The sequence below is a fragment of the Crocuta crocuta genome, unplaced genomic scaffold (genome assembly GCF_008692635.1).
Source record: "Crocuta crocuta isolate KB4526 unplaced genomic scaffold, BGI_CrCroc_1.0 scaffold549, whole genome shotgun sequence".
Taxonomy (NCBI): Eukaryota; Metazoa; Chordata; class Mammalia; order Carnivora; family Hyaenidae; genus Crocuta; species Crocuta crocuta.
Window position 1 is genome coordinate 1,398,620 of NW_027529169.1, and position 21,429 is coordinate 1,420,048.

Genomic DNA, 21,429 nt, shown 5'->3' on the forward strand with positions numbered 1-21,429 from the left:
GAGGGTGGGAACGGGGAGGGGGGCGTGGGGGCCCCAAGCTGGGGTCACAGAGAAGGCAGCTTGCTGACCTCCTCTCTGCCTCTCCCTTTCTTGCCTCCCCGCTCAGACAATGACTGTGGGGATAACAGTGACGAGGCCGGCTGCAGCCACTCCTGCTCCAGCACTCAGTTCAAGTGCAACAGTGGGCGCTGCATCCCCGAGCACTGGACCTGTGATGGGGACAACGACTGTGGGGACTACAGCGACGAGACACACGCCAACTGCACCAACCAGGGTGGGTGCCGGGGGGCCAGCAGGCGGGGCGAGGCCATCACACGCCAGTCACTTAGCCATCCCTCTGTCCCTCCATCCTCGCCATTCTGTGACACAGCCATCTGGGAACCAGAGATAACCCAGGCATGGCTCTTATCCTCAGGAGGTGCCTGTCGTGCAGGAGAGAGACAGTGTCAACAAACCTTCGTCACACACTGTCAAGATTACGGGCTTTGCAGTTGGGTGGCCTTGGGTTTGAGCTCCAGCTCTGTAACTTACTATCTGGGTGGCCTTGAGCAAATTGCTTCATCTCTGTGGGCCTCTGTGAGTTTCATCTGCAAAGTGGGGATAATAATAGCACATGACCCACATCACAGCGCTGATGTGGGGGTTCAGTGAGATCATGCACAAAAAGCATTCAACACACAGCCTTTGCTCCAGAGCTGGTAGCTTGGAAAAGAGATGTTTGGTGGGGTGGGGTGGGGGGTGCTGGTAAGGATGAATGAGAACAGTGGGGACCAAAAGAAAGCAGGGTTGGCCCTGTGAGGGTCCTCAGTGCTCAAGCCTCCGGAGCCCAGCTGAGGGCCGGTGGGCGCCGAGTCTACTGGCAGGCATGGACCCTCTCAAGGAAGGTTTGTTTTTCAGCTCTGGCCAATTGTTTCCATGGAAGATTGCAGACCCAGCATTGCCCTGGCTTTAAGAGAAGTCATAAATGCAGATTTTTATGTGAAATCTACCCATTTTTAAGCCCTGCTGTATTCGTGTCCTGTTTGCTGCCACCACAAAGTTCCACAAACTGAGGAGCTTAAACAACAGAAATTTATCGTCTCAGTCCTAGAAGCTGGAAACCCAAGTCCAAAATGTAGGCAGGGTTGAGGGAGAGTCTACTCAGTCCTCGCTCCTAGCCTTTGGTGTTTGCGGACAATCTTTGGCATTCCCTGGCTTGTATATGCTTCACCCCAGTCTCTGCCTTCATCTTTACATAGTGATCTCCCTGTGTGTGTGTGCCTGCCTCTCTCTGTGTCCAGATTTCCTCTTTATGTAAGGACACAGTCATATTCGATCATATCTCACCCTGATGCTCTCATCTTAATTTAATCATTTGCAAAGACCTATTTCCAGGGGTTCCTGAGTGGCTCAGTTGGTTGAGTGTCCGACTCTTGATTCAGCTCAGGTCATGATTCTCAGGGTTGTGGGATTGACCCCAGTCTGTGTGGAACCTGCTTAAGACTCTCTCTCTCCCTCTGCCCCACTGATGCTCCCTCTCTCTCTCTCTTAAAAAAAAAAAAAAGACCTATTTCCAAAGAAGATCACATTCACAGGTACCATGACTTAGGATATCGTACACAAATTAACCCATAACAACTGGCAATGGACTTTAAAGGTTTTAAAAATACTGTAGGCCAAAATCTTTCAGCAGGCCTCATCTGGCCCCTGGGCCTCCAGCTTGCAACCTCTGCCTTAGAGAGTGATGGCGTACACCGTTAGAGCAGTACCGATAGCACGTGTACCCACTCTGGGCCCAGAACTGAGAGCAGGGACAGGGAGGGTCACCTGAGGCCCAGGAAACAGTTGCTGGGTCTCAAGGCTGTCTCAGAAGGGCTGGGCGAGCGGGACAGGTGATAGTGCCTTGGGATTCTGAGAAGGGAGCCTCTGCAGGCCTGTGGTGTGGTGGGAGAAGCACTCTGCCCCTCACTCACAAGCTAGGTGAACTTGGACAAGTCATTTCCTCTGAGATGTGACTTCCTCTTCTGTGATATGAGAGGAGCTGTGGGGGGGCCTGGCATGTGGGAGCAGGCATGTCATGATTGGTAGTGACTGTTAACTGTGGTGGTGAGCTGCAGTGGTCTGGGGCCATTAAGGAAGAGGTGCGGTCTGAACAGGGCCTGATGAGGGATTCGACTGTGGCCAAGTGGACAAGAGGAAGGGTCCTCAGATGGGGAGCGCTAGGGGTGAAGAACACGGTAGTAAGATTCAGACGGTGAAACTGAGTACTTTTGCCTCTGCTTGGTGGAGCCCCTCAGACTGCAGGGGCCAACGGGGAATGAGGCTGTGCCCAAAGGGGGCAGATCATATCAGCAGTTGAAAGTCAGGCACTGGGGCCTTTGAAGGACTTTGAAGCTAGAAGGCGATAAGATAGAGGAGGTGCTAGGGCGCCTGGATGGCTCAGTGGGTTGAGCATCCATCTCTTGATTTCGGCTCAGGTCATGATCCCAGGGTCGTGGAATGGAGCTCCGTGTTGGGCTCTGAGCTGAGTGTGGAGCCTGCTTAGGATTCTCTCTCTCTCTCTCTCTCTCTCTCTCTCTCTCTCCCTCCCNTAAAAAATATATATAAAATAAATAATAAATACCCTTTTAAAAAAGATATAGAAGGCACTTTCAGAGGATAATCCTAGAAGGGGATTCAATGAGAAAGAGGTTCAGGGGCCCCAAGGAAGGAAACCCAGCTGGGAGGCCGGTGCTGAAATGCAGGCACAAGAGGAGCGCTGACCACATTCACGGCGGGGCGGGTGGGAGGAACAGGCGTCAGCGTGAGAGCGAGGTGAGGCTCCTGCACAGTCACCTGTGCCTCCGGGTGCTGTTCCTGTTCCTTTCCGGCCTCCTCAGTCAGATGTCAGTGCAGCAGCCGGAGTGATCCTGCAGAACATGAGTCAGATCATACCCCACCCCTGCCCTCGAGCCTGCACTGGCTCCCGACCCGCTTGAATCAAAGCCAAGCCCCGCTCGATGGCCTGCAGGGCTCCCACCGCCTCTCTGACCTGCGTTCCTGCCACCCGCTTCCTCCATCACTCTACTCCAGCTGTGCAGCCTCAAATATGCCTTGGGCACTTTGCGAATATGCCCTGCATGGTCCCATCTCAGAACCTAGCTGTTGCCCCTGCTGGGCTGCACGGCCCCGTATTCTCACGGCTCATGTCCTTCAAGCCTCTGTTCAAACATCTGCTTGGAGGCCTTCCTTGACCATCTTACCTGGTAGCCCTCTCTAGGAGCTTCGTCTCCATAGCATGGATCACTCCGTGCAGTAACATTCTGGATTTCTGTGTCATGTCTTCACTGTCTCTTCCCTACTAGAACTTCAGCTCCGTGAGGGTAAAGACAGTCTCGCTCACGCTGGCACCTGGAACAGTGCCTGGCACACATGAGGCGCTCAGTAGGTGTTTATGGAGTGAATGGGTGAAATGGAGGCAAGGCCAAGATTGGGGGGCCTTTGAGCTCTGGCCTAGCAAACTGCTTATCCAATAGAGCACTGGTGTGTAAGAGAGATTATAGACGAGCTGATTGCTTGGGGTCCTGGGAGGTGTGACATTCCTGACTCCAAGTTAGCTTCTGAAAAGTGTCGGCAGGGCCCAGAGAACTCTCCATCCCTACCTCGGCTCATAGCTCTGGATTGGGCAGAACAGGAGGGGGTTGGGAAGGCAGACATGGGAATGGCTGACCTCGAGCCCCCACCCCCCATGCCCTCCCTCTGTCCCCCCCGCAGCCACACGGCCTCCCGGCGGCTGCCACAATGATGAGTTCCAGTGCCGGCTGGATGGTCTGTGCATTCCCTTGCGCTGGCGCTGTGATGGAGACACTGACTGCATGGACTCTAGTGATGAGAAGAGCTGTGAGGGAGTGACCCACGTCTGTGACCCCAATGTCAAGTTTGGCTGCAAGGACTCTGGTAAAAAGAAGGATGGGCAGGAGCCTGGACTGGGGCAACATGGACAGGAGGAGACCATATTGAGAGCAGAGGAGTGGCAAGGGAGATGGCGCTATGCTATGAGGGGTGGGGATGGGGACATTGTGAGGCAAAGGGCTGCAGAGAAGAAGCTTGTGCATGATGCATGGGGGAAGCTATGAAGGGGCAAGGGCCTGCACTAAAGGCCCTGGGAACCAAAACTGTCACCAGAGTTGAGCTTTAGCACCCTCTGCAGATTCTTGCTTTCTTTGTTGCCTCTAAATCTGACAGAAAAGGCCTCCAGGTTCCTAGTGGACCCCAAGGCATTACAATCACGACCCTATTAGAGAAGCCCATTGGGTCTGGGAAGAAAGGCATGGAGAGCCCTCCTGCCCAGGCCTGTGGCCTCTCACACTATACTCACCCTGCAGCTCGATGCATCAGCAAAGCATGGGTGTGTGATGGTGACAGTGACTGTGAAGATAACTCGGATGAGGAGAACTGTGAGTCCCTGGCCTGCAGACCGCCCTCACACCCCTGTGCCAACAACACCTCAGTCTGCCTGCCCCCCGACAAGCTGTGTGATGGCAATGACGACTGTGGAGACGGCTCAGACGAGGGAGAGCTCTGCGGTGAGGCCTAGGCCTAGCAAAGGCCCCGGGAGGGGAGTGGGAAGGGTGACTGGGTAAGGAGTCTAGGCCGGAGCCAGGACAGTTGGAAGAGAGCAAGCTCATCAGGGAGTGGTCTCAGACAGGGAAGGAGCAAGCAGCACCCCAAGCAGCTACCCTCAACGCTTGCTGGTTTCAGACTGGCCTCGGCCAGAGGCTGTGCTGAGCACACCACACTATTCTAGCATTTAATCCATACAACAGCCCTGGGAGGCAGACAGCATTATCATCTCCATCTTACAGATGAGAAAACTGAGGCCCAGAGGTTAAGTAACTGATCCAAGGTTTACGGTTCCTAAGGTGTTGTGGAGACAGTGCCGGGCACCCCTTTTCTGCAGTCACAGACCCCTCACTCACACCCATCAGCAGAACGGCACAGAGCTGCCATTAAAGATAAAGACACGAGGATTGAGTGTTGATGTGGTCAGGGCAGGCTTTCCAGAGGAGGCAGCGATTTAACTGGGTTCCTGAGGACAGATAGATCTTGTAGAGTGAGAAGGTGGGGTGAGGAAGCTGTGCATTCAAGGATCAAAAGGAATAGGGGTCAGGGAGGGCCGTGTGGTGTGACATGGGGATGAGGAGCAGAGCAGAGCAGCCTGTCTCCTCCATGCCAGGCAGAGCATCTGTTGCTGGGGGGTGGCGGGGAGGAGTGAGGGAGGAGGCAGGCTGGGACTGGCCCCGAGAACCGCTGACAGGTCATCAGTCAGGGCTGACAGATCTCAGGGTGTGTCAGAGACCCAGCAGGACATTCCCTACCACACCCCACCCTAATCACACCCAACTCAGGAGAGATCGAGGAAAGGGCAACCCCCCACGAGACTCACCAGGGGCCCCACCGCGGGCCCCACCGCGGGCTCCACCGCAGGCTCAAGAACTGACAGGGAAATAGAGACCAGATGTATTCGTGATGTGAGGGTGATCCTCAGGGGAAGGAGAACGGTGGCCCCTGTGGTGGGTGCTGGGGTCCCAAGCCTGGTCCCGAGGAAACGCTGGGACAGAGGCTTGGCCAGCAGTGGAAAAGTAGGATGCTACAGGAAGGGTGCCAGGGCTCTGTCTGGGCTGCCCAAGACCTGGGACCCAGCCAGGCCGTCGTCCTGCCTCCCCCTGGATCCTCACCCTGATCCTGTCCCCTGCCGCCCGCCCTGCAGACCAGTGCTCTCTTAATAACGGAGGCTGCAGCCACAACTGCTCAGTGGCACCTGGTGAAGGCATTGTGTGTTCGTGCCCTCTGGGCATGGAGCTGGGACCCGACAACCACACCTGCCAGATCCAGAGCTACTGTGCCAAGCACCTCAAGTGCAGCCAGAAGTGCGACCAGAACAAGTTCAGCGTGAAATGCTCCTGCTACGAGGGCTGGGTGCTGGAGCCGGATGGCGAGAGCTGCCGCAGCCTAGGTGAAACATGGGTGAAAGGTGGCGGGGAAGGCTGGGCAGGCTGAGGCAGGCCCCTAAGCTGCAGTTGGCTGCGTTTGGGCTGCCGGATGCCAAAGGCTGTGATTTCCATCCATGACCAGGCCCAGGGCCAACAGAGACCCTGCCCTGCCTGCTCCTTGACAGGGGGGCTCTGAGGCAGCAAGCCCTGTGCTGACCTCTGTCACACTCCTCCCCAGACCCCTTCAAGCCATTCATCATCTTCTCCAACCGCCATGAGATCCGGCGCATCGACCTTCACAAAGGAGACTACAGCGTTCTGGTGCCCGGCCTGCGCAACACCATAGCCCTGGACTTCCACCTCAGCCAGAGCGCCCTCTACTGGACCGATGTGGTGGAGGACAAGATCTACCGCGGGAAGCTGCTGGACAACGGAGGTGACGGCCCCCTCCTGCCAGCCCTAATGCGGTGGGGAGGGTAGGGGAGCTCTGCAGAGAGACGGGGCACTTGGGCACTCAGAGTCTCAGGCCCAGATCCAGGCCACCCCGAAGCAGAGGCCCTTAGTTCTCCCATCCCCCACACTCTCGTTAATTGGGTTAGATTTTGCTGTGGGTCTCAGTTCCTGACGCCCCGTAATTATCCTCAGCAAAGCTGCAGCCTGATAATTAACAAAATGATCAGCCTTTCTTTGGAATGGTCTGGAGCTCCCCAAATCCTAGAACTGCAAGCTTAAAAGGAAAAAGCCATTTAGGAATGGGGTACCTGAATTATGCCTTTGAACCAAAGGCAGCCTGACCCATCACAGACATCTTTCATTAATAACACACATATTGAGCACCTGCCATACACACCTGGCCCTGGGGAGACAGCGGTAATCAAAACAGGGTAAAATGTGTGTCCTCGCGGAGCTTACATGCGAGGGGAGACCTCAGAAACAAATAAGTACAACATGGAATATAACGGAAGGGGATACATAGAGAAAGGAGGCAGGGGGGTGAGTAGGGAGAATGGAGGTCAGTATTTTAAATGGGAGGGTCAAGGAAGGCCCCCTGAGAAGGTGACATCTGAGCAAAGACTTGAAAGAAGCACATTTACTAAAGGAGTTTGTATTGTTTATAATAGAGAAAACTTGGAACCATCCCAAGTGTTCATCAACAAGGGTATAGCTAAGTAGATTGTGACAGATTGTTGACAGATACAGATTATAGACATAGATATATAGATATCGCCATGGAAAAATCTTTAAGACAGTCTTTGAAGTGACTTTTAGAAAGTTCTGTCCTCATGCTGACTCTACACCTGTCCTCCAAAGCCTCCACCCTCTGCTCTGACCTCCTCCCATGGGTTAGCCCTTCAGAGAGCTGCAAGCAGAAGAAAGCTGTGACCTCCACTTCTTCAGCGTTCTGGAAGCGAGGCCTCTTCTCTCCTATTTGACCTGGTGGAGCAGGGGGCTTGGGTGAGGAGAGTAGAGGGTCTGTGAACCCCAGGTGATTCCAGGGTGCATCAGAGGTACTAGCAGAAGTGTCAAGGTTGAAGGTGGGTCCTACTATACTGTGGTTTCACTCCCATGACCTTCTCTTCTCCAGCGTTGACTAGTTTTGAAGTGGTGATTCAATACGGCCTGGCCACCCCCGAGGGTCTGGCTGTAGACTGGATTGCAGGCAACATCTACTGGGTGGAGAGTAACTTGGACCAGATTGAGGTGGCCAAGCTAGATGGGACCCTTCGGACCACCCTCCTGGCTGGTGACATTGAGCACCCAAGGGCAATCGCGCTGGATCCACGGGATGGGTAAGAACTCTGCCCAGCCCTATTCTGGCCCCATGGTCTCCTCTGAAGCCTTGTTCACCCAGGTCAGGGACACCTGTCTCTTCAAATGCTATTCACCTCCTCCGCCCTTTACCCAAGATCCTATAATAGCCCTGCCCCAGGCCCTCGACCTTGGTCCCTCCATGACTCCCTCTCCATTTCCCAGGATCCTGTTTTGGACAGACTGGGATGCCAGCCTGCCCCGCATCGAGGCAGCCTCCATGAGTGGGGCCGGCCGCCGCACCATCCACCGGGAGACAGGCTCAGGCGGCTGGCCCAACGGGCTCACTGTGGACTACCTGGAGAAGCGCATCCTCTGGATCGATGCCAGGTCATTGCCCCCCACCACACCCCCAGAGGCCTCCATCTTCCCCCTCCCCCGCAGGCCAGGGTGGGGTCTGGAGTCCCAGGATTTGGCAGTGATAAGGATGGTGAAAAGGCCTGAGGCAGCTGGAGCCAGAACTGGGGCAGCCAAGGGCTGGGCCAAGTAAGAGGACTGAGGTGAGGGGAGAGGGGAGAGGACAGAGGAAGAGGGGTGGGGAGAAAGAGGGTGGATGCAGGGCTGTCACCCCATGCAGGGCTGTCACCCCATGCAGGACTGCCTGGCTGCGGTGAGGGCGAGGCTAAGATGCAACCTCCAGTCCTCACTCACAAACCTGTGTGCTCTGCTAGGGGGCTTTGTACCCCCAGGGGAAGGGGAAACTTCTAACTGTTCTACTCAGAGGGGTACCTTTTTCCAACCTCACCAGAAAAAAAAAGCCCCATGTGTGCTAACTGTGGCCCCATGGAGAAGTGAGCCAAGAGATTCTTGGAATTAGGATCCAAGAGCTGGGATCCTAGACCTCAAACCACTCTGGTTCTCATCCCATGTCCTTCTGTCTGCCCTTCCTGGCCAGCAAGGCCTGGGAGGAAGGCCTGCTCCAGTGTGCTAGAACTATGGGGGGGNCTCTGCCCCGACCACGCTCTCAGGTCAGATGCCATTTACTCAGCACGTTACGACGGCTCCGGCCACATGGAGGTGCTTCGGGGACACGAGTTCCTATCGCACCCGTTTGCAGTGACGCTGTATGGGGGGGAGGTGTACTGGACAGACTGGCGGACAAACACGCTGGCCAAGGCCAACAAGTGGACCGGCCACAATGTCACCGTGGTACAGAGGACCAATACCCAGCCCTTTGATCTGCAGGTGTACCACCCCTCCCGGCAGCCCATGGGTAAGGGGCCAGCAGCCTCTTTAGAAGCCCTTAGGAGAAGAGGGGGCGGTGAGAGCATGAGGAATGGCGGGGGTGGGCCAGTCTGCTGACCGGAGGGTCTGGCAGACGGCGATGCTGGAACAGGGAGGGTGAGAGTGGGTGAAGAGGGGGCGGTCGGGGTGAGACAGGGCAGGAGCCAGCAAGTCACAGAATGTTCTCCATTCTCCTCTCCCCCACCCCCAGCTCCCAATCCTTGTGAGGCCAATGGGGGCCGGGGCCCCTGCTCCCACCTCTGTCTCATCAACTACAACCGGACCGTCTCCTGCGCCTGCCCCCACCTCATGAAGCTTCACAAGGACAACACCACATGCTATGGTAGGAGGCCCCTCTCTCAAGAGCCAGTGGTAAACTGAGGCTGAAGGGGAAGGTGTCAGGTATCCAGGCTCCCAGGTGTAAGTGAAGATAGACCATCCCAGCAGGGAGGGGCCTGATGGGAGAGGTTCCAGAGACAATGGCTGTAAGAAGGTGCGTGAACTCAGGCAGGGAGCCCGACAGGAGCACTTCCAGATCACCAACGGCCAGATAGAAGGAACCAAAAGAGGGAGGGACCCCAATCTGGGTGGGTGGGAAGCATGAGTAGGGGGCTGCCCTCAGTGACCTGCCACATGCCCCACAGAGTTTAAGAAGTTCCTGCTGTACGCACGTCAGATGGAGATCCGAGGGGTGGACCTGGACGCTCCCTACTACAACTATATCATCTCCTTCACGGTGCCCGATATTGACAACGTCACGGTGCTAGACTATGACGCCCGTGAGCAGCGCGTCTACTGGTCCGATGTGCGGACGCAGGCCATCAAACGGGCCTTCATCAACGGCACAGGCGTGGAGACTGTCGTCTCTGCAGGTCCTGCCCTTGCCCTGGACCCCGGCAGTGGGTGTGGGCGCCCCCCACCGAGCCCTTGCTCCCATCCCTGATCCCCTTGGTCCTAATATTCTTTTTCCAAATCCTGTCCCTTCTCAATGCCCCAGCCCTGGTTTCCCAACCCTGACTCCCCCCAAAATCAGCCCAGCCCGCCCTTCCTCCCATCTCCCAACCTATGCCCTGCAAACACCCAATCTCCAACTCCCCACTGTGCCCCTCAGACTTGCCAAATGCCCATGGGCTGGCTGTGGACTGGGTGTCCCGAAACCTCTTCTGGACGAGCTATGACAGCAACAAGAAGCAGATAAATGTGGCCCGGCTGGACGGCTCCTTCAAGAATGCGGTGGTGCAGGGCCTGGAGCAGCCCCACGGCCTGGTTGTCCACCCCCTGCGTGGGTCAGTCCAGGGCCCGAGGTCGGGGAGTGTGGGGTGTGGGGCAGGGAGAAAAGAGGAGTCTGACTTCACCTTCCCGGCACCCTCCCAGGAAGCTCTACTGGACCGATGGGGACAACATCAGCATGGCCAACATGGATGGCAGCAACCGTACCCTGCTCTTCAGTGGCCAGAAGGGCCCTGTGGGTACGGCTCCCCCTGCCCCCGCCACCGCCCNCTACCGCCCTTCCCTAATTCCCCACCAGGAGACCCTCGGGGTTCCTCAACTGCCCCTCTGTCTCCCGAACTCCCAGCTTAGTCCTTGTCCTCATCATCCTCCCCCAAACCCACACATCCCTCAGCCCCTGACCTGGGTGCCAGGCTTTCCGGTGGCAGTGACGCTCCCCTCTTCCAGGCCTGGCTATCGACTTTCCTGAAAGCAAACTCTACTGGATCAGCTCTGGGAACCACACCATCAGCCGCTGCAACCTGGACGGGAGTGGGCTGGAGGTCATTGACGCCATGCGGAGCCAGTTGGGCAAGGCCACTGCCCTGGCCATCATGGGTGAGGCTGCTGGGTGGGCGTAGGGACTGGATCAGAGAGGCTGGGTTGGGTTGGCCTGGGGGTGGGGCCCTCCCCAGGGTCTCATCCCCTCCTGCCTCCCCAGGGGACAAGCTATGGTGGGCAGATCAGGTGTCAGAGAAGATGGGCACGTGCAATAAGGCAGACGGCTCAGAATCCGTGGTCCTGCGTAATAGCACCACCCTGGTGATGCACATGAAGGTCTACGATGAGAGCATCCAGCTGGGTAAGGCAGGGGGCCAGGCCATGGGTAGGGGGTGGGCTAGAGAGAGGTGAGGGCCGTGGCCAGGAGTGGCTATAGGAATCCCTGGGCAAGGAAGTGAATGCAAATGAACACGGGTTAGACTCCGCTCACCACCCAGGGGGCCCCCCTTTCTCATCATCACAGAGGTACCATAGGTGCTTACAGCCACTCTGGTCATAAGTGCCAGGAGCCTGGGAGGACAAAAGACCTGAGTGTGCATCCCCGCAAGTGTGGGGTCCCACCCGGGACCTGAGTGTGGATTGGGTGGTGACCCCCACAGGTCCAGGGTAAAGGCGGTGACTCTCCTGCCCCTGAGCAGTGCAAGCCTGACACTAAGGTACCGAGAAGGACCACCTAACCCTTTCTCTGTGCCTCCTACCCACCCCAGACCATGAGGGCACCAACCCCTGCAGCGTCAACAACGGTGACTGCTCCCAGCTCTGCCTGCCCACGTCGGAGTCGACCCGCTCCTGCATGTGCACAGCCGGCTACAGCCTCCGGAGTGGCCAGCAGGCCTGCGAGGGTCAGTGCTCTGCCCCATCTTCTTGCTCCCCACCTTGTCCCAAGCCCCCAGCCCTGAGACCCCCTACCCCGCAGCCCCGCCATCCTCCTCTCACCTTGGGGACAGGAACTGGATTCATCATGTGTTATGAAGTGCCTTCTGGGTTAGATGCTTAGTAAGCCCTCACTGTGAGGGGTGCTAGGCTTTATAAGACAAGTAGGATTTGGGTGCGTGGGTCAAAGGGGAAAGGACAATAAGTTGGGCACTGGGTCCAGAGCAATATGCGCAGAGACCCTGAGGCACCAAGCCCGAGTGGTGGGCAGACTGTTGGGGGAAGTCATAGGTGATCGACTGTGAGGTAGGGCCAGCCTCCTGTGGGTTCTCAGCCAGAAGTGACTGGAAAGTGGTGTTTGGGGCAGATTAACCTGGCGGCAGAGAGCCGGCTGGGTGGGGGAGGGAGAAACCGGGGCAGTTAGACCAGTTAGGAGGCTATTAGAGTGAGCCCGGTGTTAAGAGACGGGGCTTAGCAGCTGGGTTTAAGAGAAGAGATGAGACTCAGAGACATTTCACAAGAACTTGCTGACTGATTTATGAGTTTGCCCCAGGACAGACAGCACTTCCCAAAGTGCGCTCCTGGGAACCTCCCTCTTTGATGTGGGTAGGTGTTACAGAAAGAAGCACTGGGTTGAACAAAGTTTAAGTGTTTTTTTTGTTTTTTTTTTTTTGCTGTAGAACTTCTCAGAGTCTTAAATATGCTCATCTGCGCTGAGAATTTTTCAAGAGGAGACTAATGTTTGGGGTTTCCCCAAACTCCCTTGTCTATGAACCCTTTTTTCAAGGAGCCTGAGAAATGAGAGCCCGCTGGGGGACACACTGGGGACACACTGTATCATGGGGTAGAGGGAGTGGAGGATTCTGGCTCATGTGGATAGTGGCGCCTCAAAAGAAACGGGAAAACAGAATGAGACTGGGTCAGGAGTGAGATGCCAAGGATGTTGAGTTTTAGGTGTTTGAGCATGTGTGGCGCAGACCAGACTGGGGAGGACAAAGAGGAAACTAAGGTGGAAGTCTCCATTTAGGAATCATCTAGTTCCACTGCCTTGGCTGAAACTCCCTAGCTTTTGGGGGTGCTAGGTTGTATTGAGTGAAGTTGAGGGCCCCTTTGGGGGAGAGAAGTCATGGTCTCTTCTGCCCTCTAGTGGGTGATACTGGTCTTGCAGGTGGTTCCCTAGAGCTGCCCTCCCTTCCCACCGCCCCCCCACCCCCCACCAGCCAGGTGACCTCCCAGCCCAAGCTGCAGGCCTCAGGCTCAGGTGTGTTTATCTGTGTGTTGAAGGGTGAGGCGTGATGTCTGGGAGAAGATACCAAAAGGAAGCAGAGAATAGGTTTGAGAGTGACAGAACCCAAGTTTAAAGGGGTGTCAGTGAGACCCGGGCCTGAAGTATCCCTGTGTTTCAGGTGTGGGCTCCTTTCTCCTGTACTCTGTGCATGAGGGAATCCGGGGAATCCCCTTGGATCCTAATGATAAGTCAGATGCCCTGGTCCCAGTGTCGGGGACCTCCCTGGCTGTCGGCATTGACTTCCATGCTGGTGAGTGATTTGGTGACAGGAGGGAGTGGGACATTACTTTGGGGGTAGTGTGCTCTGGGAGCCCATTGAGAGGCGGCCTGATCACAGCTGGAGGGGAAGATACCACAGCTACCCCCACCGTGCTCTATCTTCCCTTCCAACCCCTGTGCCATGCTCCCCCCCAGCACTCACCTCTGTCTTGACTGCCATTTGATTCTGACCCCCCCAACCTTTCCCCTGCCTTGTCGGGCATTCCCATGTTGGCTCCTCCACCTCCAGAAAATGACACCATTTACTGGGTGGACATGGGCCTAAGTACCATTAGCCGGGCTAAGCGAGACCAGACATGGCGTGAGGATGTGGTGACAAACGGCATTGGCCGCGTGGAGGGCATTGCAGTGGACTGGATCGCAGGTGAGCCATGAGAGGGCCCTGGGCGGGCTGAGGGCCTCCAGGTGAGGTGGGGGCCTGGAGGAGCGAAGTGGGATCTCAGGAGTCTGAGGAGAAGGAGAAGGCAGGAACAGACAGGGGAGTAGTAAGGATCTAGGGACTAGAAGGGGACCAGGTCCATGCATTCCCACCCAGTCCCGCTAATCCCCACCCACTCCCTCCTCAGGCAACATCTACTGGACAGACCAAGGCTTTGATGTCATCGAGGTCGCCAGGCTCAATGGCTCTTTCCGCTACGTGGTCATCTCCCAGGGTCTGGATAAGCCCCGGGCCATCACTGTCCACCCAGAGAAGGGGTGAGAAGCTGGACAAGCTGTCCAGTTCCCAGCCCTGGCTTGGTTCTGGCCTGGTCACTCTCCACAGCCCACACTGATGAAGCCCTCTCTCCTCCATGGTCTGAGGACTGACACCCCACTTCTACCTCCTCCACCCCCCAGGTATCTGTTCTGGACTGAGTGGGGCCAGTATCCACGTATTGAGCGGTCTCGGCTAGATGGTACCGAGCGAGTCGTGCTGGTTAATGTCAGCATCAGCTGGCCCAATGGCATCTCAGTGGACTATCAGGTTTGGGTGCAGGCTTGGCCCTGGAGCCCTTGGGATATTTGGACCCCATGTTGTGGGGGGAGGCTCCCCTTACCCTATGCTCTGCTCCCCATAGACTCTCCCTATGGTGAGCCCCCATTAGGTGGGGAGATATGGACCCAGGGTAGGTCTTGGGGTCTTCTGGACCAGCTCCTGACCCAGAATAGGACTCCTACCACCCTACAGATGGTGGGGGGCTATCACTCAGAAGTGAAGACTGAAGGCATTCTAGAAGGGTTGGCAGATCAGCAGGTCAGGGGGCAGGGAGGATGTGGAGGAAAGGAAGAGAAAGACAGGAGAGGCAGGAGTGAGTGGGACATGCCCTGATGCTCAGGACACTGGGGCCAGTGGGGGTGCTGGGCACTGGAGGTGAGGTGGGCGCCTCTGGTCTATAGGATGGGAAGCTATACTGGTGTGATGCCCGGACAGACAAGATCGAGCGGATTGACCTGGAGACGGGCGAGAACCGTGAGGTGGTTCTGTCCAGCAACAACATGGACATGTTCTCAGTGTCTGTGTTTGAGGATTTCATCTACTGGAGTGACAGGTGAGACCTTCTGCCCTGGCCTTCTCCCTGGCCATCGGTTCCCTCCCTCCTGACCTCTGTCAGTGCCCTGCTCACGGCCTGGCCTTCCCTTCCCCCAGGACTCACGCCAATGGCTCCATCAAGCGTGGGAGTAAAGACAATGCCACAGATTCGGTGCCCCTGAGAACAGGCATTGGCGTCCAGCTCAAAGACATCAAAGTCTTCAACCGGGACCGGCAGAAAGGTGAGGCGGGGGCTCCGGTCCAGGCAGGAGAGGCACACAGGAGCCCCCTGGCCTGGGAGCTATCTCCCAGAGTGAGAGGGTCTGGGAGAGAAGCTGGACCCATGGGGACACTTCCCAGTGGTTCCAGAGACCGAGGGTGGTAAGGAGGGGCTGGGGAGCTCTAAGACTGGTTTGGGTACCAAATGCTGAGGCAGAGCAGCGCACCGACCAGAATGTCCATCTTGGTTGGGATTCCAGAGGCACCAGTGAGCCTTTTCCCAAGATGGGCCCTGCCCTCCGTAACCACCTCCTTCCCGTGCCCTCCCCCCAGGTACCAACGTGTGCGCAGTGAATAACGGCGGATGCCAGCAGCTGTGCCTGTACCGGGGTGGGGGGCAGCGGGCATGTGCCTGTGCCCACGGGATGCTGGCTGAAGACGGGGCGTCGTGCCGGGAGTACGCAGGCTACCTGCTTTACTCAGAGCGCACCATCCTCAAGAGCATCCACCTGTCTGATGAGCGCAACCTCAATGCACCCGTGCAACCCTTTGAGGATCCTGACAACATGAAGAATGTCATCGCTCTGGCCTTTGACTACCGAGCAGGCACCTCCCCGGGCACCCCCAATCGCATCTTCTTCAGCGACATCCACTTTGGAAACATCCAACAGATCAATGACAATGGCTTGGGGAGGATCACCATTGTGGAGAGTGAGCCCAGACCCCGACCTTCCCAGGAGGGGGTGGGGGGTAGGGGACTGTGCGGAGGACCAGCAGGGACTCAGGGTAGAAGAGCCCTCAGACATCAGCCAGCCCGCCCCGCCCCAGATCTGAGTCCCAGCTGCAACTGACTGTGTCCCTGACAAGTAGCCAGCGGATCACACTGCACCCATTATACTTACTTGAAAGTTTCTCCTCATTTGGAGTCAGACCTGGCCGCCCTCTCCCTTCCCCCTCTGGTCCTAGTTGGTCCCCAGGCTGCACAGAATAAGCCAAAGCTCTCCTCTGTGTGTCCAGTGCTCACAGCACAGGCTGCAGAGACAGGCTAGGTTCAACCCGAGACACAGGATTTCAGGAACTTGCGTAAGTCTCCCGGGCCGTCCAAGATTTCTTATCTGCATAGTGAGACGGGATCACCTGAACCGCAGGCGGGAACACTCAGCTCAGCACAGGCGTCATGTGCACCCTGCAGAGAGTAGTGGGAGCCAGAGCTGTCATCCCAGGACAGCCTTTCAGCTCTGTGAAACGTGCTGTTTTGTCCCACTGCAGTTTTCTCTTCTCCAGCCTGGATGCCCCAGGGTCCTTTGACTCATTTGTTCATTTATTTATTCACCCTGGCCGTGGAGACCTGCCAGACACTATTCTAAAGGCTGGTATACAGCGATGATAAACCTAGATCTGTTCTTTGACCCTCCTCTGGACATTTCCTGCTCCACACAGTCCAATCCACATGCCTGTCTAAAAACGTGGCCAAAGCTAAACTAGATACCCTGTGATCGTAACTTGATCAGGAGAGACTGGCAAGAACCGTCCCCTCCCTTCAGGTCATTGTTGAAGCCACAATACTTCTATTAATGCAGCCTTCTGGCAACCACAGCTGTCATACAGCTAGAAGCCACTAAAATCCTTTTTAGGGAGTCTTTTTCCCTTAGGCTATGGTTCTATTACCCATTGTGCACTTAATTCTTTAACCTGAGTTTAGGGTGTCTGCAAATCAATCCAGGTTCAGGTCTTGTTAAGCAGGAAGCTCCCATCCGATACAGACCAAGTCGGATGTGATTTACTAAAATCCATAAAGCCAATTCTCCCCAGCTGTGGGGAGAAGCAGGAAGGAGGGTCAGGGAGATGGACCATGGATCATTTGGGTAGAAAATAGGGAAGGACAGGAGGGGCTGGGGTGCCAAGGCTGTGTCTCCACATGCTCCTTGGTTCCCACATGTGGCAGAGGAACGGGCACTCCAGGCCGTCCCCAAGTTCATGCCCCGGTTGCCCTTTCAGCTCTGCTCTCTGGCTCCATCCCAACTTATGACTGCTCCTGTCTCCTTGCAGATGTGGGCTCTGTGGAGGGCCTGGCCTATCACCGTGGCTGGGACACCCTCTACTGGACAAGCTATACCACATCCACCATCACCCGCCACACAGTAGACCAGACCCGCCCAGGGGCCTTCGAGCGCGAGACGGTCATTACCATGTCTGGAGACGACCACCCACGAGCCTTTGTGCTGGACGAATGTCAGAAGTGAGCTGCTGGGTGTAGGGAGTGGGTGGCAGAAACTGCTCCAGGCAGCCCCGGGTGGGGGGTGAAGCAGTAGGAGAGGCTGGCTTTCACCTGAGATCAGCCACTTCCTTGCTGTGACCTTGGACCAGCTGTCTGAACTGTCTGAGCTTTAGTTTCCTCACCTGTAATATGACAACAATATTTCAGGTACCCGAACCAAGGGGAGGATCGGGCTGAGGGGTTGTGAAGGACAGTTCTGTCTCAGTGATTAGTCAATTCATTCATCAGAGAGTCCATGTTCAAGGCACATAGTAGGTTCTCTGTGTTGCTGGGACTCCAAGCTTCAGGCCAAGATTGTTCACTGAACACTTGTTGCCCGGAAGCTTTGACCTGGCTGAGGAGAGAAACCATAGTGCTGGGAAGCATGGAGACCAGTACAGGGCTATACGTGATGACCACGAGGCCCCACAGAGGCGGCGGCTTGGCACCTAGAAGTGGAAAGGCCAGGGAATGACAGCCCAGACACAGGGCAGTGCTTTGAGCAAGAGCCAGAGGAGGGAGTGCTGTAGGCGGGGAGCGACTATGAGGAGCCTCCCCAGTGCCCTATCAAAGGGCTCTGGGGAGCAGGATCAGGTCCAAGGGAGACCCCAGAAGCTGGGCTCAGGTTGCAAGGGAGTCTGAAGCACAAGTCAGGAGGACCTGGGAGGAAATACCCAGAGGTGGCACATGCCCTTGATCTCTACCTGCCCTGTTCTCCTGCAGGGCAGCCCCTGCTCCCATGGTGTGGTCCTCTAGTGAACTGCCTCCTCACCTTAGAAATCCTGGCCCACATGTACGCAAAACTGTTTTCCCCAGAATTCAGCAGCACTTGGAATGTTTTCCCAGAGCTTTGCTAGGAAACTAAGGGACAAACAAAAGCCAAAAGCAGCTACTTAGAAATGGTGAGTGTACCGACTGAACCTAGATTCCTCACCCTGATATCGCTTGAGTTCAGCCCTAGCCCAGCCTACCTGGCCCTGTAGACCAGGACAAAGGCCCTCTGTCGCTGGCCTGCCTCACCCTGGCCTGCATGTACTTGGCTCATGACAAAGATCCTATCTGCCCTCTGTGACCCTTGGTGACTTTACCTGTCTTGGGCTGGCCTCAGGACGTGTCCCTTAGGGGCCTGGACCCTCCATGGAAGGGCAGTGCTCCTGAGCACCCCTGCCTGCCTCCCATCCTCAATCTGGATATGGTGAGGCACTATGTCTTCAGAAGCTCCTCCATGGCTGCCTGCCAAATTCCTTTGCCTCGGGCATATTTGATACTGGCCATGAGGCTACAGGGAGCTTTAGGTGTGTAAGAAGGACCTGACCTGGGTTGGATACCAGAAACATGTCCTCAAGGACGCCCAGCTGAGCCAGGGTCTGGAGGATGGTGGGTGCACTAAATCCAGGGCAGGGTGCAGGAGAAAGGGCTCAACGATCTGGGAGACCCTGTCCTAGCCAGAAGGAATAAGTGCTTTGGAGACATTGTGGGGGGGGCACAATGTGATGAAAGGGGCAGGGACCTCCTGCTGAGCCTCCCCTACAGCTGGCCCCAGTTTCCAGGTCGCTCACAGTTCTGGCTGCTGACAGCCTACCCCTCAGGAAAGCCCTTTCTCCCCACCCTGCCCCGCCACCCACTTCCTGGGGAGTGGTTTTACCAAACCTGGACTCCTCAGTTGTAGGACCTGTCATTCTTCCACATATAACAGTTTGTCATGGTAGAAGGAAAGCCACTTCCCACTGCAGAGTAAACTGGGTTCTACCTGAGGGCATGGGAGTCCCTGGCTGGGCACCAGCAAGGCAGGGAGGATGACTCCAGCCGCTGTCCCTGGAACCTCCATTTCTCCTGTGGGAGCCAGGGGGAGATGCTACCATTCTTGATGGCATCATGCCGCCATCCAAACTCCCATGCTGATTCCAAGAGCCATCCAGGACCCCACCCCTTTCCCCAGGCTGAGGGCCTTTAAAATCAGAGACTTATCCTCAAGAGCTCCCAGTGACTTGGGAGTAACCAGCACCTTCCTAAGTGTAAGTGTAGTGGCAGGAGGCCAGAACTCAAATGTGCTGGAGAGACTGGGGGGGGGTTGGGGGGGGCGGAGGGTGTTAAAAAGAGGCCTGGAGAGGTTTGAAGAGACAGGGCCACCAGCCTGAAGACAGCTCTGTGTCCAGAGCAGCAGAAGGCAGAGGGTGTGGGCGGGAGGAAGCAGGTCCTATGAGATAGCCAGAGAACAGATGAAGCTAGATGGGTCTCAAACTCCAGGGTGTATGAAGCTCACCTGGGGAATGATGGGACATGCTGGTTCCCTGGCCCCAGACTGTCTGCGACAGAGGACCCAGGAATCAAGATCCAATGCAGGTGGTCTGAGAACCCCACTGTCACACCTAGTGTAGTGCCTGACCAGCCCTGAAGTCTCTGGAGCGTCACCACCCCCAAAAGGAACACGGCACGGCCGGATCTCACCACCTCCTTTACTGAGAGGAGGTCGAGGTGTAGAAACAAGAGGCTGGTTCAAGGTCAGAGCTTGGAAGGAGCAGAGCTGGGACTCAGACTCCAAATGTGCAAAAGATTTAAGTTATGGAGAAGGTAGTTTTCAAGAACTTCTTGAGGGTAGGGTCCATGCGTCCCTAGGACTAGGAGACACTAGATACTCACAAGGATTTCCTGAATGCCAGGTGAAAAGCGCCTAAGAATAAAATATGTAAAACCTTGGATTGCAAGTAACTTGTTCTGCAAGTGTTTCACAAGATGAGCGAATATTTCTAATAAATTTTGACTTGATAAATGAGTGATGTCTTGCAATATGAGTCGTACGTGATGCTGAATGTCACATAATCACAACTAAGCCAAGGGCTCTTAAAATCTGCTTTGATATATGGGCGCTTTGGATTACAAGCATGTTTCTGGAACGAAATTATGTTTGCAAACCAAGGTTTTACTATAATAGGAAATACTCATGTGGCATCTACCAGCTGTCACTAGATGAATATTAATAGTCTTTTAACCCTTAAACCACTCTATGAGGCAGGTAATAGTATAATCCCTACCTCGTGGAGGAAACTGAGGCACAGTTAAGTCACTTGTTGAGGTTCCTAACTGGTACATCGCAGAGCCAGAATGGGAACCCAGAGCCTGACTTACCTGGCTACACGGTCTCTCAGTAAACACAGATGGCCGTTTCACAGATACTTAGAAATACGTGTGCACACGTACACACACACCAACTGTGCAGCAGCTAGGCCCTTCCTGGGCACCAGGGCTGTGTTGGCCTAGGTGGCTATGAGCTTGCCTGTTGTGCTGAGAAATGGTTCACACCGTGGCTGACCCTCGGGTTCTGGTCGACTCCTTACCCTGGCCTGGGCCCTCTGTGGCGGATTCCCTGGCTTCGAGTCCTGATCCCCGTGGCCATGTCTTCCCCCAGCCTGATGTTCTGGACCAACTGGAACGAGCAGCACCCCAGCATCATGCGGGCGGCCCTGTCAGGGGCCAATGTCCTAACTCTCATCGAGAAGGACATCCGCACCCCCAATGGCCTGGCCATCGACCACCGTGCTGAGAAGCTCTACTTCTCCGACGCCACCCTAGACAAGATTGAGCGCTGCGAGTACGATGGCTCCCACCGCTATGTGAGTCTGTGGGGCAGATGGAATGAGTGGCATGGGGCAGGCTAGGATCAGGGGTCAGGGGACGACTGGTCAGCCAAGATAAAGATTGCCCGGGTATGGAGCAGCAGAAGGGGAAAGGGGGAAGCCACGTGGTGGGAAGATTTAGGAGAATGAGGCACTGACATTGCCGCTTAGCTGTGTGGCCTTGTGCAACCCTCATCCTGTCCAGACATGGCTTCCTCATCAATTAAATGAAGACGGCAAGATGCCCCTGTGGGTCCTTCTCATTCTGCAACTGTATCCTGGGATCAAGGCCAAGTCAGGCGCCCCTGCCCCTGGAGGCAGCTGCAGGGGGAGGGCGTTGGGGCAAGAGGCCCAAGCCTACCTGTGACAGGCTTAATGCTGTTGCCACAGGTGATCCTGAAGTCCGAGCCGGTCCATCCCTTTGGGTTGGCTGTGTACGGGGAGCACATCTTCTGGACCGACTGGGTGCGGCGGGCTGTGCAGCGAGCCAACAAGTACGTGGGCAGTGACATGAAGCTGCTGCGCGTGGACATCCCCCAGCAGCCCATGGGCATCATCGCCGTGGCCAATGACACCAACAGCTGTGAGTAGGGCCACTACCACCTGCCTTGCTCTCCTGCCCCTGGTGCCAGCAC

The 21,429-nt window shown here is 56.0% G+C and overlaps 1 protein-coding gene and 1 long non-coding RNA gene across 2 annotated transcripts in view; one reads left to right on the plus strand and one right to left on the minus strand.

The window, feature by feature from the left end:
- Positions 1-21,429, plus strand: part of LRP1 (LDL receptor related protein 1) — an 81,006-nt gene that overhangs the window by 38,760 nt on the left and 20,817 nt on the right. Inside the window, exons 20-44 of the mRNA XM_077757422.1 lie at positions 107-274; positions 3,733-3,915; positions 4,344-4,544; positions 5,729-5,974; positions 6,190-6,387; positions 7,537-7,741; positions 7,926-8,090; positions 8,729-8,973; positions 9,196-9,327; positions 9,629-9,856; positions 10,096-10,270; positions 10,359-10,453; positions 10,662-10,811; positions 10,915-11,055; positions 11,462-11,596; positions 13,034-13,165; positions 13,424-13,558; positions 13,761-13,890; positions 14,032-14,158; positions 14,572-14,723; positions 14,822-14,946; positions 15,257-15,634; positions 16,973-17,162; positions 20,587-20,791; positions 21,185-21,377. Coding sequence (XP_077613548.1) covers positions 107-274; positions 3,733-3,915; positions 4,344-4,544; positions 5,729-5,974; positions 6,190-6,387; positions 7,537-7,741; positions 7,926-8,090; positions 8,729-8,973; positions 9,196-9,327; positions 9,629-9,856; positions 10,096-10,270; positions 10,359-10,453; positions 10,662-10,811; positions 10,915-11,055; positions 11,462-11,596; positions 13,034-13,165; positions 13,424-13,558; positions 13,761-13,890; positions 14,032-14,158; positions 14,572-14,723; positions 14,822-14,946; positions 15,257-15,634; positions 16,973-17,162; positions 20,587-20,791; positions 21,185-21,377 — 4,434 coding nt within the window. The remainder of the gene's footprint in view (positions 1-106; positions 275-3,732; positions 3,916-4,343; positions 4,545-5,728; positions 5,975-6,189; positions 6,388-7,536; positions 7,742-7,925; positions 8,091-8,728; positions 8,974-9,195; positions 9,328-9,628; positions 9,857-10,095; positions 10,271-10,358; positions 10,454-10,661; positions 10,812-10,914; positions 11,056-11,461; positions 11,597-13,033; positions 13,166-13,423; positions 13,559-13,760; positions 13,891-14,031; positions 14,159-14,571; positions 14,724-14,821; positions 14,947-15,256; positions 15,635-16,972; positions 17,163-20,586; positions 20,792-21,184; positions 21,378-21,429) is intronic.
- On the minus strand, positions 2,629-3,613 carry LOC144226202 (uncharacterized). The gene is made up of 2 exons (XR_013333548.1): positions 3,222-3,613; positions 2,629-2,888 (listed from the first exon to the last, which is right to left on the minus strand). It is a non-coding gene; the product is annotated as an uncharacterized LOC144226202 (long non-coding RNA).